The sequence below is a fragment of the Ambystoma mexicanum genome, chromosome 10, assembly GCF_040938575.1.
Source record: "Ambystoma mexicanum isolate Mex_15411 chromosome 10, UKY_AmexF1_1, whole genome shotgun sequence".
Taxonomy (NCBI): domain Eukaryota; kingdom Metazoa; phylum Chordata; class Amphibia; order Caudata; family Ambystomatidae; genus Ambystoma; species Ambystoma mexicanum.
The window spans coordinates 1070160387-1070188327 of NC_090932.1; the positions used below are offsets into that span (position 1 = coordinate 1070160387).

At 45.3% G+C, this 27941-nt stretch overlaps 1 protein-coding gene across 1 annotated transcript in view; it reads left to right on the forward strand.

Annotated features, from left to right (window-relative positions):
• PRNP (prion protein (Kanno blood group)) overlaps positions 1 to 27572 on the forward strand; it is an 88587-nt gene extending 61015 nt beyond the window's left edge. Inside the window, exon 2 of the mRNA XM_069618863.1 lies at positions 25414 to 27572. Within this exon, the coding sequence (XP_069474964.1) occupies positions 25424 to 26125 (702 nt within the window). The 5' untranslated portion in view covers positions 25414 to 25423 and the 3' untranslated portion in view covers positions 26126 to 27572. The remainder of the gene's footprint in view (positions 1 to 25413) is intronic.
• Positions 27573 to 27941: the final 369 nt, after the last annotated feature.

A 27941-nucleotide genomic window follows, 5' to 3' on the forward strand; every position in this document is an offset into this window, starting at 1 on the left:
ACCATAGGTACGCAACGTATATAAATACAGGGATGTTTATGTTTGGGTGTGTAACTTCAGTGGTGGAAAAGGAAATAATGTCAAAGGGGCTCCCACAAGTGCCGGGTTGGGGGCCGAGTTCCGAGGGGGCAGAGATGGCAGTTGAACTCTGATCAAAGGATGTTCGAAATAGTTTATAAGTGGCACTATTTCTTTCATGGCTTGAAAAGTTCACAAACCATAGTAAGATATGCACGTGCGTACCTTACTATGGTTTGTGTACTTTTCAAGCCATCTTCTCAAGACTACAAATACCAGAATCCTTTTAGAAAAGGCAATGGTCACTGAGTCCCCACCTTTCAGAGCTCCATAATGTAATCTTCTCTGTGTGTGATTAGCCCGATCTGAACACTGATCATGACCACTCGCGAGGTTTGTCAGCCTTGCAAGGAATCGTGACAGGAGGTTTCAGTTTGGCGATGCTGTGGCTGGTGCTTCTGTCAGTCACAGCTGTCTTGATCATGGTGTCAGGCTAATGTACCGTCACGGCTGTGGCAGGATCATGTGCCTCCCTGGTGGAACTGGGGGTCCCCGGCAGAGCCCCGGCTCAGCCCCACCTTTTGGAGGCTGCAGGTGCTTGGCCCCAGCTGGCCCTGGCACACTTAAAGCCCTGCATCTTAGACTCACCAAAAACATCACTGTGGTGTCCTTGCTGTGCCTTGCACTGTGCTGAGTGCAGAATGTCTTGTGGGGGAACATTTCAGCACAGTGTGCTGGGAGTTCCAGGATGGGCAGTTGAAGTGAGAGCTGTAAGGAATGGAAGCAACCAGGTTTGCTGTACAGATTGTACGAATAAAGTTATCTTCAGTGATTCTACGGATGTTGTGTGGATCATTACATATCATGTGGCGACAAGTGCAAATCTGGACCTTCAGAGAACTCAGAGAACTCATGCAAAATACATCAACAATTTCTTCCATACCAGCATAACACAGTACTGTTCCCGTTTTTTTTAACATGCTGCCAATATCGGTTCAAGGAGAACAGCTAACTAGATATGCTGCTGAGCTCAAAATGGAGAGCATGCTGAACTTTAAATACCCAAGTGCTTTGGTGTAGCCCCAGCCTTTTCTGTCTCACTCGGCATCTGTACACTGTCAATTAATGAAATCCTGCTCCCTCTAAGTATTTTGCTTTCAAGGCATTGGGCCTTATTCTGACCCTGGCGGTAGAGTCGCCAGGATACTGGCAAATGTAGTTACCATTTCTGGCACCCGGTCAGGTGGCACTGCTGCCGGATTACGGGCGTTGGAGTGACGGTGTAAATCCCCATTCATGGAGTCCCACGGGACTCTGTGAGGAGATTTGCCATCATTACCAGCACCAGCATTTCCGGTGCCCGTAATAAGGACTTTTTTTGCTGGTAGGGCACCTGGCTTACCTCCAGCTGCAGGTAACCCATGTGCCCCACTGGCAAACCCATAGTCGGCCAGTCCGGTAAAGTGCTGGTATTCACAAATACCAGCACTTTTTTACCGGACCAGCCGTCATAGAATACAAGCCTACGTAGAACACCACAAAATCCAAAACCCACGCCAATCAGGCTTTCGCCCAGGTCATGGCACTGATCCTGTATTCTCTGACACTGTATAATGTTTACACAAATCCATGTTTCAATCACCTTGCCTCATTGGGGATTGCATTCACAAACTATGCCAATTTTACTCAGATCCTCATCCCGCTCTCGGGTGACCATGAAAAAGAATCCCGCCAGATCACCCTCATTTATGACATCATCCAAACCTGCATGGTCAAGCACCAACTTTGCCTCGATGAGAAGACAGAGATCCTAATCATTGGGTCTCCTTCCCACCTAGCCAAACTCGACCGAGCCTACCGCACCTTCACGATTGATGCCTGCACCATGCCGGTCTACTCAGCTGTTAAAAATGTAGGAGTCTACTTTGACTCTAGCCTTTGCATGACCCGCCACGTGAACTCTATTGCCTCCTCTGCAGCATATACGACCAAACTTCTGAATGCTTCCAAACACCTACTCTCTGCTCAAGACAGGATAACTATCGCCAGAGCAGTGAGAGGATCTCGTACAGACTACTGCAATTCCCTCCTCGTCGGGACTTCAGAGTGAAACCTGAACAAACTCCAATCTATCCAAAATAATGCCATGGCAGTCCTGGACCTCCTCAAACATACCCATATTTCTCCTTTACAGAAGAGCAGCCCACTGGCTCCGGGTGAGAGAAAGAATTAACTTTAACCACCACTACGTCAGGACATTTGGATGAGTTCTCTCTGACTACTGGCAGCGGTGTTGCCCCCGGGTAAGGATGGAAAGCCTGTGCTGGCCCTGCCCCATGGTTTGCATCCCCTTTCCTCAGTGCCTGGGCATATATGATAATCTGCCTCCTCTACTCTGTACTCAGACAATCATTTTCCATTTTCTTCAGGGGAATTCTACTAGTATTAATACTATCAGTAAATCTGTGCCATTCGTTTCCAAGACGATGCGATTTACAAGTCGCACTTTGACATCAAACATTTGATTCAGCATCTACTTGTTTTAATTACTATTTTGAAATAAATCATGCCAAATGTTCTTGTTCGTGCTAGTGGTCATTTGCATGTGGTCGAGTTTATAGATTGCTAAACAGGCATATACCACAGCTGGATCCAGCGACAAACACCTCATGAATGGAGAGGCATGCATTTCTACAGGGAACCATTTTTGTGGCCATAGTGCAAAATAAAATGTACGTATTGAACGCGTCCCCCTCCCCCACCGCAACCCCCAGCCCCGCCCGCGTTCCATATCGATGGGAACTTCGTCATTATGCAGAATAATGTGTTTTATATGTCACTTGGTAGCGCAAAAAGAGCCCACTCGCCTCTGGGGAAGACACCAATATTAACAGCCTTGGTTGTTATCTTGTCAGTACATATAATCAAAAAGATGGTACGAATAGCTGCTGCCTGGCGAGACTGTAAAAAGGCTACAGTAGGCTGAGTGCTACACTCCGAAACGCAGCTGCAGGGTAACTTCGACCCGTTTTAATAATATATGTAGGGCCGGTTCCCTTCACCATGGCAACCTCAGAGAGATGCGAGAGCTCGCGGCGCCTCGTCAGAACGGACGTCTCCAAAGGCTTCCGGGTTGGGCCTAGAGAGAGTTTCTGCTACGGCGTTAAAAGTCACTCTAGGTTATCTTCACCATAAACCGTTATAAACGAGATGGAATGGTGTACGACTTCGGAGCATGGAACGTGAAAAACAACTCCCAACAGCAACTACACACAGTGTAGATTGTGATATTTCTCCAGCCAACCAGGACTGGCAAAAATAACAGGTGGCATTCCGAGTAACGCAAGTCACCCTATTTCCGTCAGACCGCGCCATTTTGGTGCTGCCTCCTCGCTTCCCTGGATGTGCTGTGAGTGACACTGGTTCCTTTATCTTGCCTGAAGCTTACATTGTCCAGAAAGAGAGTGACAGAGAGTCTTTGTCAGATAGAGGGAGAGGATCACTTGGTGAATAGGGAGTGCAGTGCTTTATGAGGGAGGCAGAATCTACCGGAGGGCTCCAATTAGGGGGCCTGACCTAAGTATGAGTGGTGTACTTAGGCCACGCCCCCTAAATAGAGCTCGCCTACAGGGGCAGAAGGGGGTGGGGGGCGGGTCCTGGAAATTTCTTTTCGCCCAGGCCTGGGAGCCAAGCAGAAGTGCTGGGTCGCATAGTACCTCTGGTGCACCCAACCCATTCTTTTTGTTCCAAATCACGGCTCCGAGCCCTGCTGGTAGGCTGCCTCTGTGGGGTCGGAGTCTGTGATTAAGAAACAAAAGGAGAGGCCAGGCGCACCAAAGGTATGATAACAGTACACCCCAGCTCTGCTTCTGTTTCATAATGTGGAGCTAACCCCCTACAGGCAGTGCTTAATTTGTCGGGGTGTTTGCCAGGGCTCAGCCCTGGCACTTATTTTTGAGGCCGGCACTTATTGTCTCAGACTCACTTTAATTATGAAGTAGTGATAGTGCATTTATCAACCACAATGAGCAGGTGCGAGCGGTAGTACAAGCCCAAATATGTCGACACTGTGGGGAGCAGCTATGGGTGGTGGCAACAGTGATGGGGAAATGTCCACCCGCAGTGTCACATGAATGTGAAAAAATATTTGGGCCCTGGCACTTATTTATTTACAAATTAAGCACTGCCTACAGCTAACCCTTTCATTCAAGCATAAGTGTGGTTAAAATGCTTCCTGCAAGGGGTTGCCAACCCCCGCAGACAACCCTTTATAATGTGGCTTCCTGAGTGAAAGGCTTGCCTACTGAGTTTAGCACCTCTCACTACGAAACTGAAGGAGGGCTGGGTTGCCCAGCCTCTCCTTTTGTTTCTTAGTGAAGAGCCAACACTCAGCAGGCAGCACTTTCATGAAGGTGCCACGTGGTTAAAGGGCTGCCTGCAGGTGTCAGTGCATCTGATTAGAAAAAAAGAGAGGCATGGGGCCTCTGCTTTTTTCTAATCAGAAGAACTGGTACCTGCAGGCATTCCATAAACCACGCAGTGCTTTGGCTAAATGGGCTGCCCGAGGGGTCGGCGTAGCTGGCGCTAATCGGGGGTGAGCCTCGGCAGGGCCTCCTGCTCTGGAGCTCTTTTTGGAGACTGCTGATGCTCTGCCACGACCAGGCCTGGCCCGGTTAAAGCCCAGAGGGAGTGGAAAGAGGGCAAAAAAGTCCCTAAATGTAGGAAGGTGGCGAGGTGAGATGACCATGAGATATCAATGGCGTGGGATTATTATTATCTGTGCTTGTCATATGAAAACAAAAAGGAGATGAAAGGACAGGTTCTGTAGGTGGTAGGTCGTTGCTCTACATGTTAAAGTACTTGCTTCGGATGTCTTTATGTAACTCGCAGGTCACATGTTCGAATCCTGGTGGGGACCACTCTACCTTATCATTCGGTGGTACCAGAGAACATGGGATGGCACTGTCCCAACGCATTTACTCTTGATTCTTTCTTTTCCACTGGGATTCCCTTAATTTGGCTCTACCAAACAGTGGAGCCACTCATTCCTTTTTTCAGCACTCTCCCAGTGTACCATGTTTCCCCTTTTAGTGTTTGCTTGCCCTGCAAGCAAGAAGAGTACAGGGTAGTACACAAGCATGTGCTTTTCCACAGCATCCACCATTACATCATCGTGCAGCTCACACCGACTGACAGGGCTATTGGAATGAAAGCAGTATGTGCCTGCATTCCTCCTTGCTCCGTCTCGCCTGTTTTGGGCAAATGGCACCACACCCTGAATTCTACCACCTCCAACAGGAGACTGTAACTTGGTGACATGTATGCTGCGCTGGACATATCCCAGGTTTGCTCTTATGCTCCTTGCCTCTCTAGGTGCTTGAGGCTGACCCGGTTTGTCTTCACATTTTGGGCCTCCCCACAGCCGTGCCCAGGAAAGCAGTTTAGGTTTGTCTGCCTCCTCCCGTTCACCCGAGGAGCCTAAAATGGAGGCAAAGGGTATATGTGCCTGACAAATCGTTGCCTTGGCTGGGCCGGGCAACACCGATGTAGCCACATACTCTCTGTTTGCATCTAGGGTGGGGTGTGATGGCAGGGTAGGCTTTATGGATCTGCGGCCTGAACTGGATCTACAGAGCAGTTACGCTACCCACGGTTTCCTCCCCTGGCGTAAAAGGCTGTGTATGGGGGTTGGAGTGAGAGGGAATGCTTACAGCAGGTCCGAGCAGGTTGCCACTGCAACTAGTCAGGCAGGAATAATCTCCGTTTCCAGATTCTGGATGAAATATGGTAACAGGGGTATGTTCAATTTAAAGGCGTGAGTCCTTGACTGCTTGATATGTGTGTTTGCCTGATCTGAGGCTGTTCATTGGAATGCACAGCCTAATGCATGCTGAATATGGGCAGACATTTTAAAGGAGCTGTGTCCTACTAGATCATTCCAGCGGATTAAAGTAAATATATGTGCATGAAGGTGCACCAAATAGCAAGAGACCCCCCAGCCAATCTAGCGGGATTTGGGGAGATTCTATCTTCGAGACAACATTTTGTAAAAACTTGTGTAAAACACCATGCAATTTACAATCGGTTTTTGTTGGGTCACATGAAAAAATCCAACAGTTGCCAGGTCCCCAATATTACATAAGAGCATTTTCCATGTCATTTTCATAATGCCTCTTCATACAATATATGCCATTTATAAGAAGACATTTTCATGCGTGCTTTAGCAATATATGCCAGTACTGACAATTAAGAACACTTATGTTGGTTTTGTGCATAACTTTAGTAATGCCACTAGAAGAACAAAGGTCCATGCTGGCTGCAGCAATAAATAACCCTATCCGATGTAAGGACGCATTCATGTTGCCTTTGCACATACGGCAGTAAACGTGTCAGTGAAATAAACCATGTCCAAACTGGCTTCTCCAATATTTGGCAGTTTCACAACATAAGGACACACATGTTTGCCCTTGCACATAAAGTAGTAACAATGCCAGTGTAATATAAAGCATTTTTAGGCTGGTTGCCTATATAGATATGCTGGTATCCCCATTTAAGGACACACCTATGTTTTCCCATTTCCCCACAATGCAGTAATAATGCCCATGTAATAAAACATGTCCATGCTAGGTCCTCCAAAATGTGCCAGTATGCCCATGTGAGGACACTCATGTAGCCCCTTTGACCATAATTCAGTAATAATAAAACATGTCCATGTTGGCTGTCAAGTTCCACTGATGGCTCCTCTTTCTGTCCACCCCTTCACCACACAGTTATCGGCCCACCTCCATTAATGGTCCCACTCGGCCACACACAAGACACACATACACTGTGCACAAAACACTGCACACATACACGATCACAAGCAGGCACATGCACACATGTTCACTCGCAGACAACCCCTCACATGCAAGCATACATACATACAAACAAACATATGAAGGATTTCTACTCTTACTTCTTGCGCTTCCTCAGCTCCCACCGCTACGCGCTCAGGTGACACATGCATGCCTATGTGTGTCTTGTCAGTCAAGGTACATCATGCATTATATTTGCACACATAAGAGAGGCAGTAGGGCCAGACATCCTACACCCGGCTTGCCTCTCGATGTCAATGACTACGTCTTCTGTGTGCAGCCCTCCAGGACTCGATATTCCAAGCACCTAACTTATATAGCGGGGATAGTCAAAGCTTACATCTGTTGACCTAATGCAAGGGGGTTGGTGCCCCTGTGCACCAACACTGATATCAGTGCTGTTAATTGAAGCCGAAAGTCTTCACTATACTAAGATACAGGGTTACATGTTGTATTGCCTTTCATGCTTTCTCGCAGTGGAAGTCAGAAGAGGGAATGTAGCATTTCGGGTTACCTGTTTCTCCTTAACAGTCCACTTAACTTGCATAGGATGTTTCCTATGTACCTTCACCGTTTGTGCTGGGGTGAGTTGCTCCTGATGTTTGCAGGAATTTCATTCGCACCTTGCAACATTATCCTGACAATAGTCAGTTTAGTTTTGCTACTCCTAAACCCTCATTTCAGCAACTAGGGGAGGATTTATATGGTTTAACATGAGCGAAATAAAGACTATTTGGGCTGTGCGGGATGCCTTAGAGGCCCTTTAATCACCCCTTCACAGCTGGGTGTACTGCTTCCGACTGGCTAAACCGAGGTAGCAGATGGCCTCCGGAGACTGTTTACTTTTAATGTCACCAAAATGTGTACTGTATTCCAGGTTTCTTTAAAAAAAATCTGACTCTGGAGTCTGTGGCGCGTGGCCTTTTCAAATTGAGTGTACCCTGGCATGCTTGTGTGCTACACCGCATGGTATTTTGATTGTGATTGTTTTTCCAGAGGTCATGCAGCGTTACCCCCTTTTTTTAAACTTAATGATGCTATGCATCTGGGGTTTCATACCTTTCTCTGGCAGTTTAAGACCTTGCCCCCCTCGTGGCCTCAGGCAGATGAATTGAGTGCCACAAGGTAGTAATGGTGATGTCAGTTGGTGCAGCACTTGGAAGCTGGATATTCAGGGCATCATAAATCATCAATGTATTATTTGAGCAAAGATATTTTGTGTCAGGTTGTTGGTGGTCATCCATCCTATCTTGGGGTGGAGGGTTCTAGCCCCATACTGGAAAACTCCTGAAATAAGATCCCCAACCCAGTAGGCACATATATGCTGAAAATGGGGTTAAACTACGGCCTGGGTAGGTTTACACCAATGCCTCCAGGAACGGGGATACACTATGGGTAGTCAGCAACCATCTCTGCCTGTGTCATTCTAGCCCACAGTTCCTTCATGATTTCAGCTACACCTGTTTTTTTACACAGAGTTTGAGTGGTACGGTCTCTCCCTCAGACCAGGTTCTCTACAAACTGCAGCTCCATTCTGGGGCTTCCATGTAGGGGAGACGGTGTACCAGACAAATGCACACTGGGGGAGAAACCTTGCTCATGGAGAGTGTCTATTCTGGAGGCAGCACTTCCCAGGTCATATGAACCGTTTCTGGGAAGATGTGACACAGATGGCAACCTTACTCGACAGGTGTCAGATCTTGTGTCCCCGGCTGGGGTTCCACATAAAGTTTATGTCCGGCTGGGTTCTCGAAGTTGTAGGGAGTTTTATGAGCACGATTACTGGGTTGTACCCTTCTGTTAGACCCTGGACTTATTTTTTGAATTTCCACCATTGCAGTGCAGCTCTCACATGCTCAGTTTGCCGTGACTGTCTAGACTGAATGTAGGATGCCTAGACCCTTAAAGGAGTGATGCTTTCCTTTCTCCGTTTTCCCCTGTTACTTGTCCCTCGATTTGGACCCTCGCTGGTAATGGGGGAGTGGGTGATCTGCGTCTTTTAGGGCAAGAGTCGGAGGGCCTGTCTCTGCATTTTCCCTTAATTAGGACAGATGTGGATTGCATTTCTTTGAAGGGGATTTTTTTCGTCCCATTAATATAAGGACTTCCATTATTTTTATAACAGACCACCCCGCCCCCGAAGGATTCCATCTGGGAGAAAAGGAGAATGACAGAACATCCGATGGAAGAGTCTGCTTTGTTCTCAGCTGTTCTTTGAACATTTTGTCGAAGTGTTGTCCCACGCTCAGCCCTTGTTTGCAGTGAATGTTGTAGGACATTCTTTGTTTGTGTAACGTAACTGCTACCTGTGTTGTAGGTGTTTCTGTCCATTGATCGCCATGCTTCCATGTTTTACAAGGCTCTTTGCTTCTCCCGTCCTGGTTCCCATTGTTGGACAAAATATATATTACTATGGCATAAGTCCTGGTGTAAGTTCTCTTAATTTAGTTCTTCGCTCATCGTTGTCAGGGAAGGTGCATTTTTCTACTTGCACCCCATTAGCCTCTATAGGAATGCTGTTTTCAAAGTGTTTTTCAGTTGAATTCCGTCTGGGCTTCAGTTTTTGATTGGCTTCTGTCTTTGGCTCTCACCATGGTGGTTGAGCGTGCCAATGTTCATCTGTCGTACCTGCAGAGATCTGTTAGGTTCACCCAGGATAGTTTGGTTAGTGGGTACCTCACAGAGTTACATGGAGAGGTAGATCCTGTTCTGTGTTCTACTTTATGGCCTGATGTCCTGATGGCTTTCGTAGTCTTTAAATGTGTAAGCAACGGGATAAAGGAAGAGGGACCAATGCGGCCTTGATTACTTAGGGTAATCTCCATTCCTCAGACTGCTACTCTCCCTCGTACCATTAACTACGTCCCTTCTCAGTCCCCTCCTCTACCAGGATTGTGATTCATCAACCCCCTCATTCGGCTTAGGTATGGACATAAAGTTCAATAGGGGAGGCACCCCTTTGTAGGGTTAGGGGATTGGGAAAGTAAAAAAGAACAACATTTGTACTTGGTATGCCTGTCATCGGGTCCAGGCATCCTTCAAAGAGTAAGTAATTGCACAAGGAATAGAGGGACTTGGAGTAATGGAGATTGCCCTACGTAATCAAGGCATTTAAAAAATATGTCCCTTCTCTGCTACTTCAAAAAACAACCTCGTGTCTGCATACCCACCCACCAAATCCCACACATGCTTGCTTACCCACCCACCTTGCCCCCACCAGCCTTACTACACAGCCACCCAAGCCGATACCTGTCTGTCTAACCACCAATTCACCATTCATCATGCATGTCTCAACCCCCACCCAGCCTCCCTACAACATGCCTGCTGACCCACCTTACTGTACACCGCACCAGCCTACCCCACCTGTTACCCGACTCTACTCCTACCCACCTACCCATCCAAGGTCTATAGCTGCCCCCACCCACCCAAACTCCACAAACTACCCTATCCCTGTCTTCTGCCGACCCTTCTAGCACCCACCTAGCTCCAGCCATCCAATCTAGCTCTGCCCACCCAACCTATCTCACCCCTTCCAACCCCTGCTCACCCTCCCTATATTACCACCACCCACCATCCCCAGCTCACTTCCACCCAAGCTCATCTGCTAAATCATTCTGCTCACTGAAGAAAGCCTGCATACCTGCAATTTAATGTTTGCATACACATAGTGACAGACCTAAAGATACCTCCATACACGGTGGTGAACATGTATCTTTTTACTTTGTCTACGACTAATGTTATGCATCTGCAATACTAACATGCAGGCATATTTGGAGTTATTGGTTATGTAGAGCCCATGCATATTACTGCATTCTTGGCCATAAATATACAATGCAATAAACAACTGCAAACGCCACACCTTTGGCTTTACCAGTACTTGTTGGTTATGGAAAGAGTAGCAGCAACACTGTTTAGATGATCAACAGCAGCACTTTAGAACACAAAGAAGTGAACACCACGCAGGGGTGTTGCTAGGTCTGGAAAAGACACGCGGCTACGCTAATGTCGGAACTGTCGGGGCTGGGGACTGGGGGCTAGCTCGCCTTTTGGTTGTAGCTCCTGAGATTCTATCCGGGGCTACAACCAAAAGACCAGGGGCTATAGCCCCCTTAGCCCCCCCTAGCAACGCCTCATCCTTAAGTGACCGGTGCCATAGAATATCTCAGGATCCACTGTCCTTGGCCAGCATAAACAACGTTCCTCCATCTGGGATTCCTCTTTTTTATTGCCTTTCTTTTACCTACTATAATGTCAATTTCCTTGGATGGAAACGAGGGAGGATCTCCCCCTCGACCCCCATAACACATCGAGCTGCCCACCTAGGACTGACAAAGTGGTTATTCTTCCTGAATTTTATCTCAGTCAGTTAACTCTTTAGCAAAAAACACTCTTTAGCCTCCAATTAAAAAAAGGTAGTAGTTGAAAATAAACAAATCCACGTTGAGGGAGAGGTGTTTTTCCCCTCACTCTATCCCCATTCCAGAGCCTGCAGCGGATGATAGACATATACGACCTGGTGTTAATAGATAGCATTGGCTTTGGTTAAAGCTAGATCTTAAAGAGGTATTTTAATGTTATGAGGGTCATTGCCTAACATCCTAAGTCTCGTAGCAAGTAAGATACTTCAGTGTTCTGTGCTCACTACAAAGGTCCATTGCATTCAGATCCTCCTCAACTTGGCCATTTATTCTGCCAGGGTTGTTAAACTGATTAACACGTGTCTTATTTGGCATCTCTTGCTCCCTTTGGCTTCTCTGTACCTATGTTTCACTTATCTCCCGTGGGTATTGGTGACCCCTCTTGATATATGACAAAAAGGGGGTAGAGTCAAAGGCTACCCTAGTCATGGAACGTGACAGGAGGTCACTAAGTAGTTGTGGCGGAGCTAGATGGCTGCTAGCTCAAAAGGGATCACCGTGAGATACAGAAATGTCAAAAAAGAGAGAGGTTTTATTTAAACTAACACAAGGACATATTCACATAAATTGACATGTGCCGCTACTTTAAGCAATACATGAAATTAACTGTCACTTTGCTTACTAACTCACCAATATGCAGACTACTATGTACTCCATAATGCATATTTCTCATGCTACGGCACATATCAATTTATGTGAATATGTCCTTGTGTTAGTTTAAATAAAACCTCTCCCTTTTTTGACATTTTTGTATCTCACAGTGATCCCTTTTGAGCTAGCAGCCATCTAGCTCAACTGCAACTACTTAGTGACCTCCTGTCACGTCCATGACTAGGGTAGCCTTTGACTCTCTTTTTGTCATTATACCTCCTAACCCTCTAGAGTCGGGCCCCCTTACAAAAAAGAGGGATCCGCTCATATCTCTCACACCCTCTTGATATATGTCTCTCTTGGTTCTCAAGAGCTTCTGTGAGCCGTTTGGCTGATTACAATATTCGGGTTACTTGGACTCCCGTAACCCTTATTGTTACTTGTTTCCTTTTCTCTCGCCGTTTATGCCCCTGGTAGGAGTTGAGGATAATCCTTCCTTCTCCCCTTTTCACTCTCTGGTCTCTCTGCCCACCTCCATTATGAGCAACCTACATACCTTCTCCGTCGCAGGTTTGGCTCGAATGAGGTGCCGTCTGCTCAGTAGCAGTGATATTTTCCACGGCTTTCCATTCTGTATACGAGTGAGTTTGATGCTCTGCTCGTGACAGCGCATCTCTATTCCTTAACTCCTTTGTTACAAGTGGAGTATTAATTCCTTCCTCACACTCTGGGTTCTGCAGCATTACTTCGACCCCGGGCCCACCACAGCCTCTGCATGGTCACGCCTCCCGATAAAGCCGGCTCTGCCCGGCATTGGCCTAGCCTACTCCACACGTTCAGTGCCTCATCAGCGGCATCTCTCTCTTTCTTATGTCTCTCTCTGCGCAAGCCGGCTTTGCTGTGCAGTGCTGCTACGCCTCGCAATGACATTAACACCTCAGAGTCTTGCCTCTGCGTATTGCTTCTCCTCCTCCATTCAAGGGTGTTCATGCCTTTATTCTCACTCTGTGACACGAAAGAGGCAAGTTGTCTATGCTAAGCTGTCAAGCCTATGGAGGGACTAGCATTGTCTTGAGCCAAACATCCAAAGGCACTTTGAATGTATATTGAATCCCACAATTAAATGTAACATCCATTTCTCAAATTCCTATGAACCCAGAAAATGTCTTAGTTATAGGAAGATCCTTATGGGAATGGGAGTCCTTTTTCCCCTGAGGGGAGTCACTCCCAGTGATGTCCCACTTTCCAAAACCCCTAAGGATGGTTTTGATTAGCGGGCTCACCTCCTTAGTCGCAGTCTCAACGGGGGTGGCTCCTCCCAACAAAGAAGGGACAAAACTGCCAGATTCGTCACAATGGTAAGATAGTGTGACGTTCCCATTATAATATGGTGATAGTAATGTCCCATTATATTTTTACCATATACTTACCTTTGCCCGAAATAGTCCATCATCTCTGTCACTCCTCATGCCAAAGAAGGTGTGACAGCGCCAATCACCTCCTCTAAGTTTTTCTTGTCTCATACTTTTACCCTTGTTTGCTCTGTGAATTTATGCCCATTTTTCTTCCAGATATTCCGAATGTATTGCTTATTTTGTCTTATCAAACATCCCGCGAGCCTGTCCCTTTAATGGGTTTTTTCTTGGTGCTTTTTCCCAGAAAATTTGTGTATGACTCTTGCTTCTGCCTCCCCTTTTTAATGTAATTCTCATGACCTCTACTCTTTTGAGAGCCACTTATTCCACATATAGGAAGTGCTAAAGTTGGACCCACGGGCTCGAATGGCCTGCACTGGTGCCGGAACACTGCACGCTCAACCTCAACCAGGGTACATGGTTTTACCACTGTGCTCGGCCGTTAAACGGGATACACGTCCTGGTAACTCTGTACAGGAACGGGCTATTGAGCTGCAGGCACTGCAGGGCAGTAACTGTGAATGAAGGGATGGCATTTTATGCTCACGTCTTATCAAAAGACTCGTATGTATTTTAAATTGCAAAACTACAATGCTATGATCTTCATACGAATTTCGAGTGTAAAATGTAGATGTTTACTGAACTGATGTGTAATTCTGCTTGTCTGGAATTCAACCCCGGTCCCATGATGGATATGTAGCCATGCACATAACACAGAAACTGTTAAAAAGATCAGCCCGGTGAGGGAACATTTCACTGGCTGACGCAACCACAGAAAGTCTTCTAGAATCTGCAAAACCAGTGCCAACCAGCTTTTAAAGGATGCTAGTTGTTTACTGTAACCTATAAAGGAAGGGGCACCCCCCTTTTTCCCTGGCCTTTTAAACGGAGCATCTGTCTGCAATGTATCCCCTAGTAGTGGTACCACCCAAGCATGTGTGTTCTTTAAGTAACAGTGGTAGTGCCTGCACCGTGACTGAAATGGCTAACTCTAGGAAGCCCTTAAGAGTGCATAAACAGCACGTGAGGCAGTAAAACACAGAAACTAGAAAACATTAAAACTCTGGTTTAGTAATACAAACACACTGACCAATATACATATGGAGTACTCTCATAACCAATATCTGTGTACTTATTTACTGCTAGCATTGGTTACTGGTTAATGACCCGGATAGTTGTGGACAGTGTCAAGGCCAGTAAAATAATCTATGTGTGCATTTAAATATAAAGTAAAGTGTTAGCCGGCTAACTGTTCTCAGGTGTGTTGGTCCACCAGGCCCCTAGCATGGCCATCGATTCAGCTGCACTCCTCTACGAATTGAGTGCATTGGTTCCCATAGTCGGTGCCCAGGAAGCAGATCCCCCTAGGGCTTGAGCCAGGAGAGGGTTGGTTTTTCAAAAACGTTCTTATAAAAATGTGTACAAACTCCCTTAAATCGAAATTGAATCACAACATAACATTTCAAAATTGGCAAAAGAATACAGGGGTGTCTTTGGGAAAGGTCGAGAGTCTGGGATAATAGTGTCTGGAGGTTATTGGGAACCCCTCCCTATATAAGCAAGAGGAGGTGGGGGTGGGCACAGTGGAAAGAAGTAGTTAAATGCTGGGACTTGGCTTTCAACAGTGAAGCAGTCGTAGCATGAGGCTCTGCCACAACAATCCGAGAACCAGGTTTTCTGATGATTGGACTGCTAATGCAGTAGCTGCCGCATACTGTAAACACAGCGGCAAATCAGCTGCAAAAGGATCCAATGTGGTGCTGTAATGAACTATTGTGTCGGTTTTTTCCACCATGTTTCTGTGTGAGTACTCCTTGGGCATAATTATCTTTCATGGGCATAGTCCCTCTTTGGCATAACCATGGCCAAACAGGTTCATTTCTCGGGGTGGGGGATTTGGAAGACCCAGTGCAGGCACATTAGCAAGTACACACACATTTAACATCTGTGAACTCCTACTATGCATCAAAGGGCCGTTGGAGTGGTTTGGGTATACCCGTGTGTGTCGTTGCCTGTAAGAGTCTTACCATGGCAATGGATCCCAGAATTCACCGGCGACAGTACTCCAAAACACCACTGAAAGATCTAATTCGTGTGATGATAGTGGGTTTCGGTATTTTCATGAACGCCTGCAGAAGTATCATGCCCTAAATAATGGACACCTTGTTGGCACAATTGCAGCTTCTGGTAGGATGCTATGTGCCAATGGTCATCTAATGGGATAAGAAGTACAAGAGTATCCTGTTTACTTGCTTCATAAAACGGTGCGTTGCAACAAGAAGGTCACAAACGTATTGAACAGAACTGATTTCCCTGTAAAAACAATATAATCTAGTGCCTTTTCCAAAAACGTCAGAAAATAATGTTGGGCTTTCAATGTACCCCTGTGGAAGCTTAGTCTATGTATATTGTAAAGCGAGACAAGGAAAGGTGAAGAAATATTGCCAATCAGGATGTATAGAGATAGAAAGAAAGCGTAACATAAATCAATAACAGTAAAAGGCAAAGTGGTAGAAGAAATGCATGAGAGAATTGTTACAGAATTTGGAAGCAATGGGAAGCTGGACAAAATCACTAAATTCACAGCCACATCGAAACAATAGGTGGCCATAGCGGGTTTCTTCAGTGTATGAATTGTTGTTCTGCATTATTACCTGGCATAGTCTTCTCTTGTTTCAACAGTGGCTGAATGACAACAGTGATACTTTTTAATGCTTCAGGTTGTAAAGGATACAGTGGTTTCTGTGGGGAAGGTTTGGTACGGTCCACAAAGATACAAAGGGGTTCAGCATGTTAAATCTCCCCTACTTCATTCGCATGTTGGGACCATAAACATTCAAGAACTTTAGATAGTAATTAAACAAGATCTCCATTTGCCTTGTTTAAGTGGGGTATCTATTAACTCGTCATGTAATGTGGGCAATGCAATATTTCCATGTTCCTGGGGAATATCTAGGAACTCACTAGCAGGTAACATCCTGCCCTAATTAAGTAATATAGTAAAGGGAGAAAATGGCCATTGTAACAATGTATGCTGCACTGATATCCAGCAAGGAGCCTCTTAGTGGGTGACGTAACAAAGTGTAACACAGGGTTATTAGAAATGCTACCATCTTTCGCAGTAGCAGTGGCTCAAGGAAAATCTCCAGTATCCACCGAGCAAGGTATATTTTTCCCTTCCATCATATTTTCTACAAATGGATGTTCTTGGTCAACAGGTGTTAGTGCTTGCATTATGACGTTACCTTTACCCAAACTGCCTTCACTTTCATTTCATGCCGCTGCCGCTTGCGGTTGAAATACCTGTGCATTTGCATTTGGGAAAGTGGGTGCTGTACGGAAAAGGTTAGTTGTGGTCTATTCGTTTAATTTAATTTCCAATGCCCTTCCTGTTACAGTAATGTCAGGCTGTACTGTTTCTTATAGGCACTGAAAACCCCGAAATCCATCTGTACCACCATGTCCTCTGCAATTAAAAGGGTCATAAGTTTTAATTATTTTTTTCATGTTCCTGAACCATCACATAATGCTTTGCCGCCAGCACTAGTTCTGCTAATGACTTTGTTTGCCATGCTCACATATCACCTTTAATTGTTTTTGTGGCTCAGGCAAAAGCCCCTGAGCAAATGCTGCAGCAAAGGCCTTTTGGGCAGTTTCTGCTGGTGTTACTAATGCCTGAACACTTAGTGAATATGATGTTCAACCAATGAAAAATGATTATCTGGAAATTCTTTCTTATTCTGTTTACAATTGTTAATTGTATCCAAATTTGTTTTCGTGGACAAACCATGGGTACACTTGATATCACATTTATCCTTGTCTGCATCAATTCATCACATATATCTGGATTCTGTGCTTGCCAACCACATTCTTACATCAGGCACTAATGCACCTCTACTGGCACTATCGCATGCATTCATGGATTCAGCTCTGTCCATGATGGATTATTGTACTGTGCAAATCTTGTGTGGTTCCTCCTGAATATTTGTCAAATTCTTAAGATCTCCCAATGTCCAAGGGCTGTGCACTGTTTCCAAATGTCCTGCTCCACCTGCATTAACTCCCGGCAGCCTTCAAGGTGCATGCAAGTGAGGGGCAGGATATCCATATACTGTGTCTGGGCAGGTATGGGAGGGACTGATCGCTGCAGTCCTTGTTTGCTAGAGGTATGCACTGGAGGGACCTCCTGCTCCTGTGCTGCCAGTAAAGATGCTGACTCGAGCTGAAGTCGCAGAGGTGGGTCATGGGGATTTGTTGGTAATGTTACAGGGGATTGCACTGCAAGCTGGTTAAGACATGGGGCCTCATTATAAGTTTGCCAGTCCGGGAACTACGGTACCGGTAAGCTTGCTGGTACCGTAGTTCCCGGACCGGCAAACTACGAGTTCTGCTCGCGGGTGCCTGTGTGCCCGTCAGGTTACCGGCACACACGAGCAGAGCATGTCTGATGTACCGGCACCATTCTGAATGCGGGAGCATTCCATTCCGGCGCTCGCGAATGGGCAATTACTGGGTGACCCGGTAATTGCCCATTCGGGGGTGCCGGAAATCTTCGCAGGCAGGCTGCCGCCAAACTTATAATGAGGCCCATGGTTACACTGCAGAAGAAATAAACATGATCCTATCTCGCCTCCTCCCCCTCTTGAATGTCCTTTTTATATAAGTGTGGGTGAAGGGAGGTGATAGGTATTGGTGGTGTGAAGGAGGATAAAACCATGTTCTGATTATGCTTTGATTTTTATAATCCCATTTTTCAGTTTTTCATTTGAATCTTTTAGACCCCTAACTCAGGACTATGCAAGTCATTTAGAAACTGTCCCATATAAATGAATAAATACCACTATTTAACCAGAGCTACTTTCCTTTTCTTTCTTTCCAGCGCTCATTTCAAATTTAGAAGTGTATTCAAGTCAAAGGTACCTTGTGCAGAAAACGGCTTAAGTTTGTCGTACTGCGTTATGGAATTCCATGTCTCTCGATAATTGTTAATGAGTAAACCCTGAGTGCCCTTAACAGGGGAACAACATTTCTTGGACTGTGCTTTTCCCTTTCTCACTTTAAGAAAACACTGCATATGTATGAGGCTCGTGGAAGGAGACGAGGGTGTTGTCAATCATTCCTGAGATTAACTCTGCCAAACCTTCTGGAAGAGAGAAAAAAGATGCCGTAGGATCATTTGCTGCATCCGTTCTACCCAGTTTATTTTCACCAGTTCATTTTCCCCCACTCACTCTAACTACCAGGGAACTACTTTTAAGCAGATTCTGATTCAAAAGTCAGATTTCATTCTCTGTTCATTTATGCTCATCCTTTTCTTATATGCACACATTCATTTGTCCGAACTTCTTCATGTACCTATTTCCTTATTTTGTTTTGATGATTTCGAACTTGCTCCCACCCCCACACACACTGTTTCTATCCCCATTGCATTATAAATAAAATCGCTTTGTGCAATCCAAAAAAAAAGACACCAACCTTTCTTTGGCAGCTCTCCTACGTGCGCACTGGGGTTCAGAGGGGAGCAGCCACAGCTACTATTGCTGTCAAGGTGGTCATGATGCTCCTTGGCTTTAAGGCACCAACGCCGTAAAAGAAAAACAAAATCCTGCACTTAGTTCCTGATAGCAGTGGGTGACAGAGTCTGTTTATTTTGCTGCTCTGCAGAGACATTGACAAAGGATTCCCGTCCCACAATTTGGTGCACCTGCATGCTAATTCATCAACCTTTTATAGGTTTTAGAAAATGGGGCATTCAGCTAGTTACAGTTACACGTTACACTTCCATTGGAACATCTTTTAACCTTGAGCACATCCTTAACAGTGCCTCATCTCCTACTTCAATATTTCAACACTGCCTATTCTAATCACATGACATTTTCCGCACTTTAGGTGGGTCGCACGACTATACATGAGCACTTGCTTCTCACTTATGTAAACCCATGTGACATCCTTTCCATGCTTCAATCGAAACAAAGGTTTACTCCGGTGCCAGATACTTCCTGGACTTATGGGTGCATTCGACCATGTGGGCAGGAGACTCCTCTGGGAGACTCGTGATGGGGTGGATATCCTGAAGCCCATTATGAGTATGTTGGAGGCACTCCATACTGAGTCGCGTGTCGGAGTTCGCTATGGTACAGCTTGCAAATTGAGATGTTTTCTCTCCCCATAACTCTCCCATCCCCGCTGTTCAATCTCTATGTGAACTCTCTCTCTCTTCGACTTTGGAATCCACCAGTGCAACAATGTGCTGCATTTCTAGGGTAAGAAGAGGCAACTAAGAGTGATGAAGATTACCCCTCTTCACCACTTAGGTACTGGGACAAGGAAGCTGCATCGAGAACACTGGGAAGGTCAGGAATGTATGCCTAACTATGGTCAGGCAGATCCAATTGACCAGGCACACCTGCAGCCTGTTAGAAGGCTGCAGGTATATAAAATAAGAGGCAAGAGGCAGATAAAGAGGAGAGATCCCACAAAGGAACCCGAAAGAGAACCCACAAGAGAGCCCCCAAGGAGAACCGTGAAGAAGAAGCAGGGAGACTGGCATGGTAGAGGCCAACAGGAGACCTGCTTCTCATGGGAGCAGCCGTTTTGGGACTGGATGCCAAACCAGGCCGCCGGCAGACCCGGACCACAGAGGACTCTGGCTGCGAGAAAGCCGAAGGGTGAGCAGGGTTCACTTTGGTGGTGTTCCCCGCCTCAGAAGCAGACGGAGATAGAAGCAGACACTGCCGGGAGAAGGAGCCGACTGCTGGTGATTGTCAGAGGGACACATGGACACCAGGGAGCACCGAAATGGACTGCAGACAAGTGCCAGTCCATATACTGAATACTGAACTATATGAAAACTTTAACATTGCAAGAAATAAAGGTATACTGAATACAGACCAATATGAAACGTTTACACTGATACCTATTGAACACTGCATTATAGGGAAACTTCCCAAAGAAGTAACTGAGCACACTGAATAGCAAACTTCAAAACACTTTAACTTTGAGACAGCCTGAGTATTCAGTAAAACTTGAATGTAACTAAGCAACATAGGAAATAGAACGCTTTTGAACGCTGAACTGAAACCCAAATCATAGTAAACCTATGTTGCACAACACGTTATATTTAACCTTACAGATGACTACATTAAAGGCTAAAGAAAATGTGAACAATGAACTTTCATGAGTGAATGAAGTGTGGCAAAGCAACAACTTGGCAAAGGGTGTGTGATACATGGTGGCAGGGCCACGAGGCAACCAAGGAGAAGCCAATGGAATATAAGATTGCATCCTGAAGCCAGGAGGCCAGACCAGAAGAGTCAAGTAAAAATAGCTTGCCACACAAAAGCCAGTGCCAAGGAACTTGTGTGTGGGGCTGAGGAGTCCAGGGACCCTAGTTGCGCAACCTGTGATGGGTGGACTTTGTGGTCTGACAACTGTGCCTAGACCAGAGGACCCTGAATGGTGAATGCCAAGGACACCCCAAAACAAGCCGAACGAGAGTCCAAGGATCCTGGTTGGGTGACCTGTGTTGGGTGGACTCTATGGTCTGACAACTGCGTGTAGACCAGAGGACCGTGAATGGTGAAGCCTAAGGAAAAGCACGAAATAAACTCAACAAAACCACTGCAACACTTTTAAATAGACAAAGGCGAGTGGAGCCTTGGGGGAGGGGAGGATTCCCAAGACTTGAGAAACTGTACTTGTTGTCTTGGGAACAGAGTCCTGAGACCCTTTTTGTTTTGGATTGTGCAACTTAAAACTTGAGGAAGGGAACCCTAAGGATTGGTCATGAACTACACTGCCTTGAACTGGAGAAAGTAACTTTTGAGACTGTTCTTTCATGGGACTTTCTTATGCTTGGGGAAGGGGAGCTGAAAGAAATATGTGAGCTGGAAGAAGCTCAGAACTTTGAATTGAACACTGTTTCCTTTGAGTTTGACATACCTACACATTGGTTTAGTATAGTTGTGAGGGCAAGGATAGGTTTGGATATGGACAGACTTTTAAGCTGAATTCTTTGGACTCTTTGACACAGACTTTTCTTAGTTTCGTTCAGTTAGGGAAACCCCGCCTTAGCAAAGGGCAAGTTAGGCCTTCAACCATCCTGACATTTTAGTTAAATAAATACCTTTTGTTTAAATTTGAAGTCTGTTGTCTGTGTCGTACTTCATGATGCCTTCACATTACACTGAGCATAGACAACTGCATCTTGCCTGGCTTATCTCTTTTCTGGTGTATCTGGCTTTCTCAGTGCTGGCTGTCTGCTTGCTTGTCTTTGATGTTTTTGATGGCTGCCCTGGCTGCCTCTTTACATTGAGCTTGAGACGACTTTCCAAAAATAAATAATTTCTTGGGTGGCAGGATGATTGAATTAAAGATTCTTTGTCACTGGGGATGTGTACTTGTTGAGTTTTGATAAGACACATTTTCCAGATCATCTTGTATTGATTTTCCCAGATTTCTTGTACTAAGGTTTGGCATATTTGTAGCTTTCAGGCCATTTGTTAAGCACACTTTTAGCATTTGTTATGGTCATTTGTTAAGCGAAATAACTATGATCATTTGTTAAGCAAAATGAGCATCCTTTTTAATTTCATCCATCAGGGGAGCTACTTAGGTAATGACAAAGTCAGCAAATCAAGCATTTATTTTGATTTTACCCACCAGGGGCACACCTTCAGCAACTTTCAACCACACCATTATAAACATTGTGAAAAGTTACCATTGATAGACCCCTTTGGAGTACTTTGGAGCCCTTTCCATAGTTCCCCATCCATTTCTATAGTAGATAAACAGACAGAAACATGTCAAAAACATACATTAGTACCCGACAAGGGGGCTGTGGCAGCCGCCCAGCCAATGAAGAGGCCCAGAACGGGGAAATTGCCACATGCAATCCCACCGCTCCGAGCCTCCTCACTGCTGGCTGCCATCTTCCGCCGCCGGGGATTCAGGTAAGTGCTCCCTTCCTCCCCACCCCCTACACAGATCCCTCCCCCCACTTACCTACTTTTTTTTTCCTCCTCACGATGAGCAGATGCACTGGAAACACTTCTGTTTCCAGCTCATCCGCTCCTGATCTGCGACAGGCCATTTTTTTTGTTTATTTTTTCCTATTTTTTAAATGGCTACCACAGAAAGGGAGAAGGGACTAGGTGAAATCCCTTTTCCCTTTCCATGGCGGCAATTTTTTTGGTTTATTTTTTATTGTTTTCAATGGCCGCCATGAAAAGGGAAAATGGACTTCATTTTCCCTTCTCCGGCGGCCATTTTTTGCACCTTTTATTTTTTTTGCTCCATAACGCCAGAACGTTGCAGAACAGAAAGAAAATGCTTTTTGTACCCTGGTCTTATGACCCGGGGTACTAATAGCAATAAGCCCCATGCAGGGGCGCCATTACCACTTCAGTGGTAATGCCCCGTGCTCTGGCTTATTACTTAATTAGAGGGCACAATGACTGGCCCGCATTATCTCAGTATCACATTTTATAAAACTATCCTACCCCACCCACATTCTAAAGACTGACCATTGCTCAAGGGCACCTCATGATGATGTGGAAAATTTGGTTTTCAAGAAGTTTACTTCAGAATTCAGAGATTATCAAACTCTTAGAAAAAGCAAAAATATCTGCATACAGGAGTCTTTGCTCTGTCTCTATAGCTTGCATGCACTTGTGAGTTCTAAAAGTGGATGCTTGCAGTTCAATCGCAAGATTGAAGAAAAGTTGCGACAAGGAGAATCCTTGCTTTACACACCTCTGTAAGTTGGCAGCTTCTAAGGTCCCTCCTTTCACCGTTTCCTGCTCAGCTGCACTGTCATCTTGAAAAGGTTTATAAACTTAGGCCCATATCCAAAAGCTTGAAGTGTGTGCGCTAGCCCTAGCAAATGTTTTTAGTCATTGAAACTGAAGCGTAAGGTAACATTGAGTTATGGTTCAATTAAATAACATTTCAAAAGCACTCGCATATTATCGGACATATGGCAGCCTTTCATGAATTCCACTTGGAGCCCATGAATCAGTTGAGGCATTTGCACCACAAAATCCTGACCAAAATCCTTGAATGCATTCATCTGAAATGGGTTAGTAATTTGACCTTTTAGCTTTGTCTTTTCCTGGTTTATGCATCAGAAAAAGTAAGGCTGTGTTCATGGGTGCCAGCTTACTCTTCCAGATCTTAATAGGCATAACAATCTCAACAAAAGAATCAGATAACTCAACTGGTAAACCACTAGGGCTGCACTCGTCCCCTTTTTCATTTCTGAAGTAGTCGAGCCTAATATACACTGATACAAGCCCCACTCTTGGACTGATACATCCTTTAGTGTTATTGAGGGCACTAGTACTCGGCTAGAGGCATCTGGTGGAGATGACAATATGTAGAAGATGCTACTGTTAAATGTAAGTCATTTTAGATGACTCTTAGAATAAACTCTTAGAGCGTCTTGTGTACTTTCAGATTTCCTCCTTTGTCACTGATCTATCTCTTCTTCCTCGCTTTCAGTTTGGTTTCCGTCCTCTTCACTCTACTGAGACTGCTCTGATCTGTGTGCTTTACTCTTTTCTCTCAGCTTGCTATTCCAAACACTCCTCTTTTCTTATTCTTTTCGATTTATCTGCTGCTTTTGACATCGTGGATCATTCTTTGCTTATGCCATCTCTCTCTTCCTTTAGTCTTAGGGGTTCTGTCCTTTCATGGTTCTCCTCTTATCTGTCTAGCAGAACTTTTTCTGTCTCCTGGGCTGGCAAGAGTTCCTCGCCTTTCCCCCTAGAGCACGGAGTTCCCTAAGGATAATTCTTGGGTATTTTTCTCTTCTTATTGTATACTTCTCAACTTGCTGCCATAATCTCTTCTTTTGGTCTCTCTCATCACTTCTATGCTGATGATAGACAACTTGTTCTATCTTTTTCTTCCTCCACTCCTAAAATCCACCACACCCTTACAGCTTGTCTTTCTCCTATCAAATCTTGGATGGCCTCTCACTTTCTGACTCTAAATGCAGGGAAGACTGAGGTTCTATTCTTCCATGCTAACACTCATACTCCACCCCCTCTCTTATCCTTTCCTCCCTCTAGTCTCTCTATTTCTCCCACATCTTGCAATCTTGGCCTCTACCTTGACTCTAATCTCTCTTTTGCTCACCATATTTCTCTCCCCTCTTGTTCCTGTCGTATCCATCTCTATAATTTTCATAGAGTTCGTCCTTTCCTCACTTTTCAAGCTACTAAACTTCTTATCTCCTCCCTAATCTTCTCCCGGCTTTTCTACTGCTCTACCACTCTTTTTGGTCTCCCAAGCTCTTGTCTTGCTCCCTTAAAATCAATCTATAATTCTTCTTTGTCTACTTTGTTTTCGCTCTTATCGCAATTCTATTTCCTCTTCACTTACCTCACTTGGCTGGTTACCCTTTCACTACCAACTCAAATTTTATTTTCTTTGCTTAGTCTTTAAATCCCTCTATGGGCTTGTACCTGACTATCTTGCTGTATACTCTCATCTTTCTATACTCCCATTCTCTCCGCTCTTTTTTTCTCTTTAGACTGAGCGTTCCCCATCCTCCATGTGCCCAGTCCCACATCCGATTGGAATGCTCTCCCACTCTCTCTCCGCTCTATCACTGTTTACTCTCTTTCTCTTGTCTCTCTCAAAACCCATCTACTTCATTGCCCCTGATTGCTTGCTACCAGGATCGATGTTTGATGTTCAGTGCCTATCATTATTTTGTACCGTACCCTGTTTTTAAAATGTGCAGCGCTTTGGTTTATGGCGCTATATAAAATAGAATTAAATACAAATACCTTTTCCCCATCAAAGGAAAGGTAATCCACGGTTATGATTCAGAGGAAGGCACCTACACTTGAGAACTACAGTTGAGTACCATGTCCTTCACCAACATGGGATCTTCCACAAAAAGCAAGGATTGCCTTACTCATCCTTGGCAAGGAGACCATTTAAGATTATAAGTCTAAGGAAGATATCCTTGCAGGAAAATTATTGTTACAGGTAAGTAACTTTTCCATACAAAATACATGTATGTTCGCATTTTAGAACTATGGAATAAATACATGAATTAATGTATCACTTGTCATAAATAGGTCTTTCTATCTCTTTCTGTGTCAGGTCATTAGCCATGGGAAACAGACAGATGATCTGCTGGGTCTTGATCCTCGTTGCAGTGCTGTGGGCTGACACATCCCTTGCCAAGAAAGGAGGAAAATCCAAAACGGGAGGTGGCTGGGGAAGCAACACCAACAACCGAAACACAGGAGGCACTTGGACCAACTGGAACAGTGGAACCAACAACAACTGGAATGCCGGAGGCAACCGGGGACAGAACTACAACCCCCAGGGGGGTGGCAGCAACTTCAACAAGCAATGGAAGCCACCCAAGTCAAAGCCTAACATGAAGATGGTGGCAGGGGCCGCAGTCGCAGGTGCTTTAGCTGGCGGTGTCGGAGGCTATGTACTGGGCAATGCCATGGGTAGGATGCGATACAACTTTGACAACCAAGATGACTACTCCTACTATAACCAGCATTCTGGGCGCATGCCAGAACGTGTCTATCGCCCGCGCTACGTTGACGACCGCCCAGTGACTGAGGAGCGTTTTGTAACTGACTGCTACAACATGTCTGCCATAGAGTACATCTACAAGTACGATGATGGGAAGAACAACAGTGATGTTGACCCTGTGGAAGCCCGAGTGAAGTCTCATGTCATAACTCAGATGTGCCGGAGCGAGTACCGAATGGGCAACGGGGTGCGAAAGTTTTTCTCAGACCCATTTCTGGTTATGTCCATCCTTCTCTTTCTCTACTTTGTGGTTCAGTGAAGGGAGGGTGTGATATACTAAATATACTGTTGCTCAAACAGATCTGAGGTGGGAAGGAGAGTGTGCTGTAGATAGCAAAAACAGATGGGGAGAGCCAAGTTTCTTACTTTATATTTTTTGTTACATGTGAGTTACACACATTTGAGTGCTCTATTAAGAAAATAGGGTCCTTTCTAGTGTAGAAGCAAATCATTCATATGTATAACTTCTCCTCTTGTCTGTTAACACATTTCTTCTTAATCAGTGTATCTTGTCGAATCCAATCACTCCTATCCCATTCACAACAAACTACTAGCAACCCAACATTTGGCTTGCGGATCCGACTGCGGTCAAAGGTGATCAAGAACTCTCCTTTCTCCTCTCCAGGAGTCAAACGCCGTAGGCAGGGAGGCTTAATGCAGGCCCTTCTCTAAGCCGCCGAGTGGTCATACTTAGAGGCACCACTGGGTGTCACTGCAGATCTAGTGTCTGCCCCCACCCAAAGCAGAGAACATTCCTAAAGGAGAGTTCTGTGGATTGGAAGCAGTGCGCCGACACTTGTTCAGGCATTTCGTATGGATCATAGTGTCATATTCTTACTGGCTTCTCGGTACCCTGCAGCTTCAGTGTCTACATCCAGCCCCAAAGCAGAGGTAGACCCTGGCATGACCTTTTCGTTGCTGAGACCCCTCTAGTGAACTCAGTACTGTTCTCTGACTGTACTGTGGTCACTGTTGTTGGCCTGTTCCTTCACTACTGGTAGCACAGTGAAGCCCTCTACAGGCCTCTGCAGCAAAGAAACCCAGCCTGACCTGATAGACCTCTGATAAAATGTGAATATTCTCTATCTTGTGAAAAGCTAATTGCCAATTACCTAAATAACAAACGGCCTAATTAGATTACGTTTCTGCACGTGTTACCTTGCTGGGCGAGTGGCCTGTCCCCCCTAATATAAAATTGGGTTTTGACAAAAATTGCTCAAGAAAGCATTCCCAGTGCACATTTGATTAGACCTATATTGTTAAATGATAAAACTTTCTATACATTTCTGTCGTGGTTTTTCCAATTTTAAATTCATATGTGACCGCTAGAGTAGAAGTTACCCTTCCTTTTTTGTGAGTTGGAATTTGCATGCCAGAAAACCCATTTTTGTGTTCCTTGCTCAAGGTACTCTTGTGGTTTTCTCTTTGAATGTAGCCGCAAGCTCTTCCAGTTGTCCCAAAGCCAGAGCTCTATTTTGTATGCTGTTTTAGAATTTCCAGATGGGTGAATTCGTACTGACTTATGTTCATTGGAGCCGTTCAGTAATGCCTTCTATAAAATGTATATATATATGACTTGTTTAACTTGCTTGCATGCACCTTGCACTGTTGTTTTAATTCGAAGCAGAATGTCAACTGCTTTTCGTGCGTTAAAAGCGAGGAATTTTCAGTCAAAGTCCCAATAAAACCGCATTTTACATAAAAAATGTTACTTTTTTCCGGTCAGGTGGAAACACTTTAAAAATAAGAGATTATGGGCCTCATTCCGAGTACGGCGCTAACCAATGGCGCTATTAACGCCTTGGTTGACGCCGTACCTGGACCGGCAGCGCCTTGGTGGATGGCGGAATTACCGCCCCATTCCAAGGTTGGCGGGGCGGTAATTCCCCAATCCCCATTTACCCTTCCCCATTCCCATTCTTGCCCCATAGGGCATAATGGGAGTGGGGAAGGCGTTAATTACGCCACCGTAAATTACGGTGGCGTAATTAACATCAAGGTCCCTTAGCGCCATGGTTTTTAACACCTGCTAAAAGCAGGTGTTAAAACCTCCATGGCGCAAAGGGAACTCGGAG